Genomic DNA, 13,706 nt, shown 5'->3' with positions numbered 1-13,706 from the left:
GATTGGACAGGAGGGGAACCCTCCTTGGGCTGCATTCCATTTCAAAAGATTTTCCTCCACCCTTCTGTCCTTGTTCACCCCCTGAGGTAAGTAGATTTAAAGGTATAAACCCCATAAACTCCGTCACATTCATTTCCGTTATTAAATCAGTGCAGGAGTTTATGTTGTAGTCTCTCATATATCCCTGTACCACTGTGATGTATTATTAAGATACAGTATTTAACCAGGAAGCCCCATTGAGATAAATCAAGTATTTTTGAAGGGAAACCTGGAACTGTCAGAGTGTAATGTAGAGATGACAATTTAAGGCACCATCAATACACAAAGGGCAAAGGTGCCCAATGGCATTGATGATCAATAAAGATCAAGATAATCAACATATGGAGATGTTTCTTTTGAGAGCTACAGTTCCAGCACCATGGAAAGATTTCTATGTCTCAAAAGAATTTTAGAGGACACCTTGATTTTCTATCAAGATACCAAACACTCCCATCAGGCCTTCAATGTCTTGTTTAAAAATGCTGTAGCCTACTCTACATACAATGACCTAGTTAGTTGATATGTGATGGGCTCAGCACCTAGAACAGATGAAAGACGGTTGTTTCGGTGTTGTTGATACCTTCAATTAAGCCTGGAGAGACAACAATAGCAACACTTCACACTGTAATACTGATGAAATAGTCAGTGATTTAATCAAGTCAAATCAATTGATCTCCCCAACACTGGCTGAATTCTGACAAATATCTGGCATTTACTGTCCTTCTATCCAAAAGCATGTACTGCAGTTTAGATCAAAGTTAAATACTGTATGTATACAGATAGCAGGGTTAGGGTTGATTCCTTTTCAACTCAGTCAATTCAGGAAGTAAAGTGAAAAACCAATATGTTACTAAATGATGACGTCACGACTCTTGAAAATGACAATTGAAATGAACCCCGACCCTAATATAGGGATGTATATATTTTTCCCCCAATGCCAAATATTAAATCAAACAATCAATCAACAGGTCCAAAGTGTATAGCCACAAGCATAAAAAGAGATTTCCCGAAACCCAGTCAGAGTGAATATTAAATGTTCAGGGTCCCCATCTCTCTCTGAATGAAAAACATGCCTTTACTAGCCAACATTACACACAGCTGCACCGGTAAACAATCCGATCCTACAGGCTAACACTAGCGTCAATCACAGCTAAAGTACATTAAACCTCACAGATGTACCACTAATCTGATGTAGCATTAGCTTTAGCCACACGTACAACAACATGCCCTGTACACATGCTCCAGACTGTAAACAAGACTATTCACCCAGTTAGCTACATAGGCTACACAGTGACTACAGTGTACAGTGTTACTCTGGGCTAGGGCATCAGCCACATGTCCTGTAGCATACCTGTCCTGTAGCATACCTATTCATACTACAGTATACAGTGTTACTCTGGGCTAGGGCATCAGCCACATGTTCTGTAGCATACCTGTTCATACTACAGTATACAGTGTTACTCTGGGCTAGGGCATCAGCCACATGTTCTGTAGCATACCTGTTCATACTACAGTATACAGTGTTACTCTGGGCTAGGGCATCAGCCACATGTCCTGTAGCATACCTGTTCATACTACAGTATACAGTGTTACTCTGGGCTAGGGCATCAGCCACATGTCCTGTAGCATACCTGTTCATACTACAGTATACAGTGTTACTCTGGGCTAGGGCATCAGCCACATGTCCTGTAGCATACCTGTTCATACTACAGTATACAGTGTTACTCTGGGCTAGGGCATCAGCCACATGTCCTGTAGCATACCTGTTCATACTACAGTATACAGTGTTACTCTGGGCTAGGGCATCAGCCACATGTCCTGTAGCATACCTGTTCATACTACAGTATACAGTGTTACTCTGGGCTAGGGCATCAACCACATGTTCTGTAGCATACCTATTCACACTACAGTATACAGTGTTACTCTGGGCTAGGGCATCAGCCACATGTCCTGTAGCATACCTGTTCATACTACAGTATACAGTGTTACTCTGGGCTAGGGCATCAGCCACATGTCCTGTAGCATACCTGTTCATACTACAGTATACAGTGTTACTCTGGGCTAGGGCATCAGCCACATGTCCTGTAGCATACCTGTTCATACTACAGTATACAGTGTTACTCTGGGCTAGGGCATCAGCCACATGTCCTGTAGCATACCTGTCCTGTAGCATACCTGTCCTGTAGCATACCTGTTCATACTACAGTATACAGTGTTACTCTGGGCTAGGGCATCAGCCACATGTCCTGTAGCATACCTGTTCATACTACAGTATACAGTGTTACTCTTGGCTAGGGCATCAGCCACATGTCCTGTAGCATACCTGTTCATACTACAGTATACAGTGTTACTCTGGGCTAGGGCATCAGCCACATGTCCTGTAGCATACCTGTTCATACTACAGTATACAGTGTTACTCTGGGCTAGGGCATCAGCCACATGTCCTGTAGCATACCTGTCCTGTAGCATACCTGTCCTGTAGCATACCTGTTCATACTACAGTATACAGTGTTACTCTGGGCTAGGGCATCAGCCACATGTCCTGTAGCATACCTGTTCATACTACAGTATACAGTGTTACTCTGGGCTAGGGCATCAGCCACATGTCCTGTAGCATACCTGTTCATACTACAGTATACAGTGTTACTCTGGGCTAGGGCATCAGCCACATGTCCTGTAGCATACCTGTTCATACTACAGTATACAGTGTTACTCTGGGCTAGGGCATCAGCCACATGTCCTGTAGCATACCTGTTCATACTACAGTATACAGTGTTACTCTGGGCTAGGGCATCAGCCACATGTCCTGTAGCATACCTGTTCATACTACAGTATACAGTGTTACTCTGGGCTAGGGCATCAGCCACATGTTCTGTAGCATACCTGTTCATACTACAGTATACAGTGTTACTCTGGGCTAGGGCATCAGCCACATGTCCTGTAGCATACCTGTTCATACTACAGTATACAGTGTTACTCTGGGCTAGGGCATCAGCCACATGTCCTGTAGCATACCTGTTCATACTACAGTATACAGTGTTACTCTGGGCTAGGGCATCAGCCACATGTCCTGTAGCATACCTGTTCATACTACAGTATACAGTGTTACTCTGGGCTAGGGCATCAGCCACATGTCCTGTAGCATACCTGTTCATACTACAGTATACAGTGTTACTCTGGGCTAGGGCATCAGCCACATGTCCTGTAGCATACCTGTTCATACTACAGTATACAGTGTTACTCTGGGCTAGGGCATCAGCCACATGTCCTGTAGCATACCTGTTCATACTACAGTATACAGTGTTACTCTGGGCTAGGGCATCAGCCACATGTCCTGTAGCATACCTGTTCATACTACAGTATACAGTGTTACTCTGGGCTAGGGCATCAGCCACATGTCCTGTAGCATACCTGTTCATACTATGAGACTGAACCCTTCTCTTTTCTCCCATCTCCCCATGGCATTCAGATCGCTTGTTCCTTTTCTCATATAGCCTTTTCCTCTTTTCCTCCTTCCTCTGTAGTGAGTAATGTATCCAAGGATCCTCTCTCTAGCCTGTCTGCATGGCCGATGGCTCTCTCTGCCTCCCTCCCTCTACCTCCCTGGCTGTGGCTGGCTAGCTGGCTGGCTGCACTCAGAGCTAGTGTCAGAGAGGGGGGGGGGGGGGGGATGATGCTTCTTTGTTTGGCAGCCCCAGCCACCAGTCTCCCTCCCTCCCTCCTGACTCCTCCCGGAGTGTCCTAAAGAAAAGGTAATGATGATATGTCTCTGTCTCTCAGTCTTTATCCCCTATCGATCTCTACCCCCCACCACCCATCCCTGCAGAGTGTAACCCAACCCTCTACCTCTCTTCTCTGCCTGCTTCCCCAAGGATAGAGGGCCCTGACTGGGGAGGACTTCACTTAGCACACAGCCTCAGAGAGAGGAAAAGAGAGACAGAGAGAGACAGGGAGAGAGAAAGGGGAGTGGGAGAGACAGAGAGAGACAGGGAGAGAGAAAGGGGAGTGGGAGAGAGGGAGAGAGAAAGGGGAGTGGGAGAGAGGGAGAGAGAAAGGGGAGTGGAAGAGAGAGAGTGGGAGAGGGAGAGAGAAAGGGGAGTGGAAGAGAGAAAGAGAGAGAGAGAAAGGGGAGTGGAAGAGAGAGAAAGAGAAAGGGGAGTGGAAGAGAGAGAAAGAGACAGAGAGAGGGAGAGAGAAAGGGGAGTGGAAGAGAGAGAAAGAGAAAGAGAGAGCGAAAGGGGAGTGGAAGAGAGAGAGAGCGAAAGGGGAGAGAGAGAGCGAAAGGGGAGAGAGAGAGAGAGAGAGAAAGGGGAGAGAGAGAGAAAGGGGAGTGGAAGAGAGAGAGAAAGGGGAGAGGAAGAGAGAGAGAGAGAGAGAGAGAGAGAGCGGAGAGAGAGAGCGAAATGGGAGAGAGAGAGCGAAAGGGGAGAGAGAGAGAGAGAGCGAAAGGGGAGAGAGAGAGAGCGAAAGGGGAGAGAGAGAGAGCGAAAGGGGAGAGAGAGAGCGAAAGGGGAGTGGAAGAGAGAGAGAAAGGGGAGTGGAAGAGAGAGAGAAAGGGGAGTGGAAGAGAGAGAGAAAGGGGAGTGGAAGAGAGAGAGAAAGGGGAGTGGAAGAGAGAGAGAGAGAGAGGGTGAGAAAGAGAGAGAGAGAGAGAACGGGGAGAAAGAGAAAGGGGAGTGGAAGAGAGAGCGAGAGGAATGGAAGAGAGACAGAGAGAGAGAGAGCAAGAGAGAGAGAAAGGGGAGTGGGAGACAGAGGAAGAGGAAAAGAGTCTCTCTCTCTCTCTCTCCCACACATGCGCTTTCATTCTCTCTCTCACACACGCCATTTTTCATACTCTCACAACCTATATGTGGTCTATCACATCTGCTACTGGTACTGAGTAAGACAAAGTTGCCCTTCTAGACACTGATTTTGCTGTTCCACACATCAACTACAAACAAGCAATTTTATGAACCATCTAAATGTCAAAGTTTCAAATTCCACAATCAATATGATTTAAAAACATGTTATGGGACGAGAAAATGTCCTTCTGAATGGAAACATGGTGTCAATTCTTCCACAGATAATTTACAGTATATTTACATAGTATGCGTCCAAAATGGCACCCTATTCCCTATGGATAGTGCCCTACTTTTGACCAGGACCCATAACTATAAAAGGTCATTTCAGACGGTGCTGCAGTGACTTCAGTAGGATACAGTAGTGCTGCTGCCACCACTCCTCTTGACTGAACCCAGTGGTGTTGTTTCAGTTCTGTCTTCTATATTTAAGCAGCCGACACTCAGACACAGATGACCCTCACCGATTCTGAATCTGCTGGTTCACAGTCAAAACGTCTCCGACTGCCACGGAACAGTAGCCTGATCCCAGATCTGTTTGTGCCGTCTTGACAACTCCTATGGTGATTGTTATGCCAATGGCACAAACAGATCTGGGAGCAGTCTAACAGAACACAGTATCTAAAGGGGATAATCAAATCAAATTGTATTTGTCACATGTGCTGAATACAACAGGTGTAGTAGACCTTACAGTGAACTGCTTATTTACAAGCCCTTAACCAACAATGAAGTTTAACAACAAAAATACCCACAATAAACAAAACAAAAACATAGAAAAATAAAAATAGTAAAAACAGTATGATAATAATGTTGTCTGATGCCAGCTCCCAGTCCATTCAAGGTGCCTAGACCAACTAACTGAACTCTTGTCTCACACACACAGCAATGTCTAACTAAACTTGTGAGGACTTTGGGGACCAACAATTGATTCCCATTCAAAATCATATTTTCCAGCCTCCCGGGTGGCTCAGTGGTCTAAGGCTCTGCATCGCAGTGCTAGTTGTGCCACCAGAGATTCTGGGTTCGAGCCCAGGCTCTGTCGCAGCCGGCCGTGACCGGGAGGCCCATGGGGCAGTGCATAATTGGCCCAGCGTCGTCCGGGTTAGGGAGGGTTTGGCCGGTAGCGACTCCTGTGGCGGGCCGGGCACCGTGCACGCTGACCAGGTCGCTAGGGGTACGGTGTTTCCTCCGACACATTGGTGCGGCTAGCTTCCGGGTTGGATGTGCGTTGTGTTAAGAAGCAGTGTGGCTGGGTTGGGTTGTGTTTCCGAGGACTCTTGACCTTCACCTCTCCCGAGTCCGTACAGCGATGAGACAAGACAGTAACTACTAACAATTGGATACCACGAAAAGGGGGTAAAAAAATGATGTTAAATCATATTTTCCATACCCCCCGAATAGCCTTTTTACAAGTGAGGACCGGCGAAATGTCCTCACTTCTCTGAATTTTTTTTGGTTTACTAGTATAGTAAAATGTGTATATACACACACACACACACACACACACACACACACACACACACTGATACAGTATATCTATGTTTCACCAGTAGCCTGAGAGCCACACTGGTCATGCATTGAACAACGCTGCATTGTCAGCGGTACTGCAACAAGACACAGTGACACAGGACTTTGGCAGAGGGTTGAACTGGAAACACACAGACACACAAAGAATGTTCCAGTCCTAACCACAACCAGGGAAAACACTTTAACTAGCCTATGGCTCATTATCAAGCCGTCTTTCCGTGATTCCTTGCATTCTTTCTACTCATATCCTTCTCTAAAGGTCTGATGGGAGGGACCTTGGACATTCTCCTCCAATACGCTTGAGAAGGAGGCAAGGAGAAAGAATGTAAGGAACAAGGAAAAGACTAATTGAGATAAGTACAATACAATAAAAGTGAATTCTCTCACCATCTTGTTCAAGATCTTGTTTGTCTTGTTCCTCCATGTTGTTGCTCTGTGTGTCTCCAGTGGCCTTGGAGAGGCCTACTGACCAGTAGGACATGTCTCCTCCTCCACAGCAGGGCAGGACTGAACTGGCACCAGTACAGGGAGGTGGTGGTCAGTGGGACTGGTCCCAGTCTGAGTCACTGGTGTGGTGGAAGACACTGGTCAGAGATGGGCTGTGGTAGGAGGGAGGACAGAGGGATTAGTCAGAGCCCTGCAAAAACACAGGCAGACAGGCAGACAGGCAGGGGTTTGATCTTGAGAAAGTGAAAGCAGTCACACACTCACATTGCATAACAAGTTAATGGATACACAAATTGCCACCCAACATTTACAACTATAGTTGTCGAGATGCCTTAATTAGAATAATGTACTTGTGTCTAGTAGGAGAAGCTTTATACTACAACTTTTATGACTTCTCTTGTGTTATTGTTTCTGACCATATACAATAAACATAGCTAGGTGAATTGATCCTGCTACTTTGAATGGGTTGTTTGTTGACATCCTTGTAGTTTACAACGTTCTTAAATTATACCCGCCCAGTTCCACAAATTATACCCGCCCAGTTCCACAAATTATACCTACCCCGTTCCACAAATTATACCCGCCCCGTTCCACAAATTATACCCGCCCCGTTCCACAAATTATACCCGCCCCGTTCCACAAATTATACCCGCCCCGTTCCACAAATTATACCCGCCCCGTTCCACAAATTATACCCGCCCCGTTCCACAAATTATACCCGCCCCGTTCCACAAATTATACCCGCCCCGTTCCACAAATTAAATTATACCCACCCCGTTCCACAAATTATACCTACCCCGTTCCACAAATTATACCCACCCCGTTCCACAAATTATACCCACCCAGTTCCACAAATTACACCACCCCGTTCCACAAATTATACCCACCCCGTTCCACAAATTATACCCACCCCGTTCCACAAATTATACCCACCCCGTTCCACAAATTATACCTACCCCGTTCCACAAATTATACCCACCCAGTTCCACAAATTATACCCACCCAGTTCCACAAATTATACCCACCCCATTCCACAAATTATACCCACCCCGTTCCACAAATTATACCTACCCAGTTCCACAAATTATACCCACCCTGTTCCAGTCACAGTTGCCTAATTTAGTGGATTTGTATTTTTAAATAATCTCTGTAAAAACAGAGACGTTACTATTTCTGTCGGCCTTGAACACACACTAGTCTACAGCCATAACTATAAAAACAGAGACGTTACTATTTCTGTCGGCCTTGAACACACACTAGTCTACAGCCATAACTATAAAAACAGAGACGTTACTATTTCTGTCGGCCTTGAACACACACTAGTCTACAGCCATAACTATAAAAACAGAGACGTTACTATTTCTGTCGGCCTTGAACACACACTAGTCTACAGCCATAACTATAAAAACAGAGACGTTACTATTTCTGTCGGCCTTGAACAAACACTAGTCTACAGCCATAACTATAAAAACAGAGACGTTACTATTTCTGTCGGCCTTGAACACACACTAGTCTACAGCCATAACTATAAAAACAGAGACGTTACTATTTCTGTCGGCCTTGAACACACACTAGTCTACAGCCATAACTATAAAAACAGAGACGTTACTATTTCTGTCGGCCTTGAACAAACACTAGTCTACAGCCATAACTATAAAAACAGAGACGTTACTATTTCTGTCGGCCTTGAACACACACTAGTCTACAGCCATAACTATAAAAACAGAGACGTTACTATTTCTGTCGGCCTTGAACACACACTAGTCTACAGCCATAACTATAAAAACAGAGACGTTACTATTTCTGTCGGCCTTGAACAAACACTAGTCTACAGCCATAACTATAAAAACAGAGACGTTACTATTTCTGTCGGCCTTGAACAAACACGACACTTCAGTTAATTCACTTTGGTTTACACATGCCACATCTTTAAAACCACACACTGTGTGCATGGTCTTGATTCTTTAACAAGTTTACTTTATTAGGCTTATAAACTCTGAAACGTGCCAAACATGCGTCCAATGACAGCAAGTAGACACATTTGTTTGCGAAACGTGCGCACTTGTTGCTCGTTAATGAGTGTAGTTGATAAGGAATTTTTACTCACCGCATTGTCCGCAGTGTTCATGCACTGTCGAATGGTACTGATTTTGCGCTTCTAAAGCATTGAACAGGCTACACTTCGATACATCCACAAGTGAAAGTTTAACTCAAGACAAAATAGCCCAAGGAACACTCACAAGCACGGATCGCAAAGGAAAAACGTCAACTTCCTGATTTCATCAAACCAAACACTTCCAGCCTGTGATGCTGCATACCACGCTGTCTGTCTCATAACCCGGAAATGGGAATAGCCTACTGTACAGTGACTGTATGCTACTGTCCCAGTTGCATTAGTTCTGCTAAACCTATGGATGAAGCTCATTTACTGCATTTCTACGTCATTTTTCAACTCTAAAATGCTATTTTGGAGAACAGCTAAAACTAATGCAAATGACCCCAGGCATTAATTATCATTGTACTATTTGTTTTAAAGTCTGCGGAACTGCCTGTAGGCTATAATGTCATCCACTACTCAACCTCATCATGAATTGACTACATTACGTGTGGAACCGCGCAAACAGTCAACATGAAATAGATGCAAAATAGATGCATAATACACGCTATCAAGTCACAACAATCCTAACTTCAAATGCGGACATCAAGTTGAAAGCAACCAGTACATAAAACAGCTGACCACTAACACAAACTACGCCAGATAAATCCTACAGATGCATTGAAATAGATGGTATAGTAGCCTACATCAGGCCTACAATCGACAAGGACGCATGAAGACAAAAAAAACTCTTCCAAAGAAAGACGAAAATCACGAAATACAAAAGGAAAATCTACACATGACTTTTTAAAGTGAGTTAAGGCCGTGCCCGTGATTCAGAACCGCTGAATGGACGGCGTCTCAGTACAGGTAGGCTTAGTGGAGATCCGTGACATGGTGCTGAATGGACAGCGTCTCTGTACAGGTAGGCTTAGTGGAGCTCCGTGACATGGTGCTGAATGGACGGCGTCTCCGTGACATGGTGCTGAATGGACGGCGTCTCCGTACAGGTAGGCTTAGTGGAGATCCGTGACATGGTGCTGAATGGACAGCGTCTCTGTACAGGTAGGCTTAGTGGAGCTCCGTGACATGGTGCTGAATGGACGGCGTCTCAGTACAGGTAGGCTTAGTGGAGCTCCGTGACATGGTGCTGAATGGACGGCGTCTCAGTACAGGTAGGCTTAGTGGAGCTCCGTGACATGGTGCTGAATGGACGGCGTCTCCGTGACATGGTGCTGAATGGACGGCGTCTCCGTACAGGTAGGCTTAGTGGAGCTCCGTGACATGGTGCTGAATGGACGGCGTCTCCGTGACATGGTGCTGAATGGACGGCGTCTCCGTACAGGTAGGCTTAGTGGAGCTCCGTGACATGGTGCTGAATGGGCAGCGCCTCTGTCTATTAGCCAACAATACATACTGAACAAAAATATAAAAGCAACATGCAACAATTTATAAGATTTTACTGAGTTACAGTTCATATAAGGAAATCAGTCAATTGAAAGAAATTAACTTGGCCCTCATTTATGGATTTCACATGACTGGGAATACAGATATGCATCTGTTGGTCACAGATACCTTAAAAAAGGTAAGGGAGTGGATCAGAAAACCAATCAGTATCTGATGTGACCACCATTTGCCTCATGTAGCATGACACATCTCCTTTGCATAGAGTCGAATAGGCTGTTGATTGTGGCCTATGGAATGTTGTCCCACTCCTCTTCAATGGCTGAGCAAAGTTTCTGGATATTGGCTTGAACTGGAACATGCTGTCATACACTTTGATCCAGAGCATCCCAAAAATGCTCAATGGGTGACATGTCTGGTGAGTATGCAGGCCATGGAAGAACTGGGACATTTTCAGCTTCCAGGAATTGTGTACAGATCCTTGTGACATGGGGCCATGCGTTATCATGCTGAAACATGAGGTGATGGCAGCGGATGAATGGCACGACAATGGGCCTCAGAATCTTGTCACGGAAACAGAATATCTGTACATTCATATTGCCATCGATAAATTGTAATTGTGTTCGTGGTCCCGTATCTTATTCTTGCCCATACCATAACCCCACCGCCACCATGGGGCACTCTGTTCACAACGTTGACATCAGCAAACTGCTCGCCCACACAATGCCATACACATGGTCTGTGGTTGTGAGGCCAGTTGGATGTACTGCAAAAATCTATAAAACAATGTTGAAGGCGGCTTATGGTAGAGAAATGAACATTCAATTATCTGGCAACAGCTCTGGTGGACAATGTTGCAGTCAGCATGCGAATTGCACACTCCCTCCAAACTTGAGACATCTGTGGCATTGTGTTGTGTGACAAAACTGCACATTTTAGAGTGGCCTTTTATTGTCCCCAGCACAAGGTGCAGCTGTGTAATGATCATGCGGTTGAATCAGATTCTTGATATACCAGACCTGTCAGGTGGATGGCTTATCTTGGTAAAGGAGAAATGCTCACTAACAGTGATGTAAACAAATTGTGCACCAAATTTGAGAGAAATAAGCTTTTTACATGTTTTTGTTCAGTGTAATTATTTAGTTTGTGGGCAGTTAGACTTTTTTGGGGCACAGTTAGGTAGCCTGCAATGCTTATGAAAATCATAACTTGTACGCAGATCTTTAGAAATGGTAGGATCAATTGAAAATTGGCACTCCACATGAAAAAGTTTGCCAATCTCCTGCTATAGGCTATATGAAGCCACCCTTGTGCATACAGGGTACTATGACAGTGTCAGTGTCTCATGTGCTTCCTGTCTGAATTATTCGCCAGGGAAGGGAAACATTCTGAGAATATTGAAGCATTGTATCAACAAGGTGTTTCTGAGAATATTTAAACATTGTATCAACAAGGTGGCTCTGAGAATATTTAAACATTGTATCAACAAGGTGGCTCTGAGAATATTTAAACATTGTATCAACAAGGTGGCTCTGAGAATATTTAAACATTGTATCAACAAGGTGGCTCTGAGAATATTTAAACATTGTATCAACAAGGTGGCTCTGAGAATATTTAAACATTGTATCAACAAGGTGGCTCTGAGAATATTTAAACATTGTATCAACAAGGTGGCTCTGAGAATATTTAAACATTGTATCAACAAGGTGGCTCTGAGAATATTTAAACATTGTATCAACAAGGTGGCTCTGAGAATATTTAAACATTGTATCAACAAGGTGGCTCTGAGAATATTTAAACATTGTATCAACAAGGTGGCTCTGAGAATATTTAAACATTGTATCAACAAGGTGGCTCTGAGAATATTTAAACATTGTATCAACAAGGTGGCTCTGAGAATATTTAAACATTGTATCAACAAGGTGGCTCTGAGAATATTTAAACATTGTATCAACAAGGTGGCTCTGAGAATATTTAAGCATTGTATCAACAAGGTGGCTCTGAGAATATTTAAACATTGTATCAACAAGGTGGCTCTGAGAATATTGAAGCATTGTATCAACAAGGTGGCTCTGAGAATATTTAAACATTGTATCAACAAGGTGGCTCTGAGAATATTTAAACATTGTATCAACAAGGTGGCTCTGAGAATATTTAAACATTGTATCAACAAGGTGGCTCTGAGAATATTTAAACATTGTATCAACACTGTCTCAGCCTCCAGTATTTATGCTGCAGTAGTTTATGTGTCGGGGGGCTAGGGTCAGTCTGTTACATCTGGAGTATTTCTCTTGTCTTATCCGGTGTCCTGTGTGTATTTAAATATGCTCTCTCTAATTCTCTCTTTCTCTCTTTCTGTCTTTCTCTCGGAGGACCTGAGCCCTAGGACCATGCCTCAGGATTACCTGGTATGATGACTCCTTGCTGTCCCCAGTCCACCTGGCCGTGCTGCTGCTCCAGTTTCAACTGTTCTGCCTGCGGCTATGGAACCCTGACCTGTTCACCGGACGTGCTTGTTGCACCCTCGACAACTACTATGATTATTATTATTTGACCATGCTGGTCATTTATGAACATTTTAACATTTTGACCATGTTCTGTTATAATATCCACCCTGCACAGCCAGAAGAGGACTGGCCACCCCTCATAGCCTGGTTCCTCTCTAGGTTTCTTCCTAGGTTTTTGGCCTTTCTAGGGAGTTTTTCCTAGGGAGTTTTTCCTAGCCACCGTGCTTCTTTCACATGCTTTGCTTGCTGTTTGGGGTTTTAGGCTGGGTTTCTGTACAGCACTTTGAGAATATCAGCTGATGTACGAAGGGCTATATAAAAATAAATTTGATTTGATTTGATTTGATCAACAAGGTGGCTCTGAGAATATTTAAACATTGTATCAACAAGGTGGCTCTGAGAATATTTAAACATTGTATCAACAAGGTGGCTCTGAGAATATTTAAACATTGTATCAACAAGGTGGCTCTGAGAATATTGAAGCATTGTATCAACAAGGTGGCTCTGAGAATATTGAAGCATTGTATCAACAAGGTGGCTCTGAGAATATTTAAACATTGTATCAACAAGGTGGCTCTGAGAATATTTAAACATTGTATCAACAAGGTGGCTCTGAGAATATTTAAACATTGTATCAACAAGGTGGCTCTGAGAATATTTAAACATTGTATCAACAAGGTGGCTCTGAGAATATTTAAACATTGTATCAACAAGGTGGCTCTGAGAATATTTAAACATTGTATCAACAAGGTGGCTCTGAGAATATTTAAACATTGTATCAACAAGGTGGCTCTGAGAATATTTAAACATTGTATCAACAAGGTGGCTCTGAGAATATTTAAACAT

At 44.0% G+C, this 13,706-nt stretch overlaps 1 protein-coding gene across 1 annotated transcript in view; it reads right to left on the bottom strand.

Annotated features, from left to right (window-relative positions):
- Positions 1-9,206, bottom strand: part of lrrk1 (leucine-rich repeat kinase 1) — a 174,732-nt gene extending 165,526 nt beyond the window's left edge. The window contains exons 1-2 of the mRNA XM_082969697.1: positions 8,962-9,206; positions 6,795-7,006 (exon numbers count right to left, since the gene is read on the bottom strand). Of these exons, the coding sequence (XP_082825823.1) occupies positions 6,795-6,888 (94 nt within the window). The 5' untranslated portion in view covers positions 6,889-7,006; positions 8,962-9,206. The remainder of the gene's footprint in view (positions 1-6,794; positions 7,007-8,961) is intronic.
- Positions 9,207-13,706: the final 4,500 nt, after the last annotated feature.

This window comes from Salmo salar, chromosome 26 (genome assembly GCF_965601325.2).
Source record: "Salmo salar chromosome 26, fSalSal1, whole genome shotgun sequence".
NCBI lineage: Eukaryota > Metazoa > Chordata > Actinopteri > Salmoniformes > Salmonidae > Salmo > Salmo salar.
The sequence above is the reverse complement of the archived record's forward strand: the minus strand, read 5'-3'. Positions and strand labels throughout refer to the sequence as shown.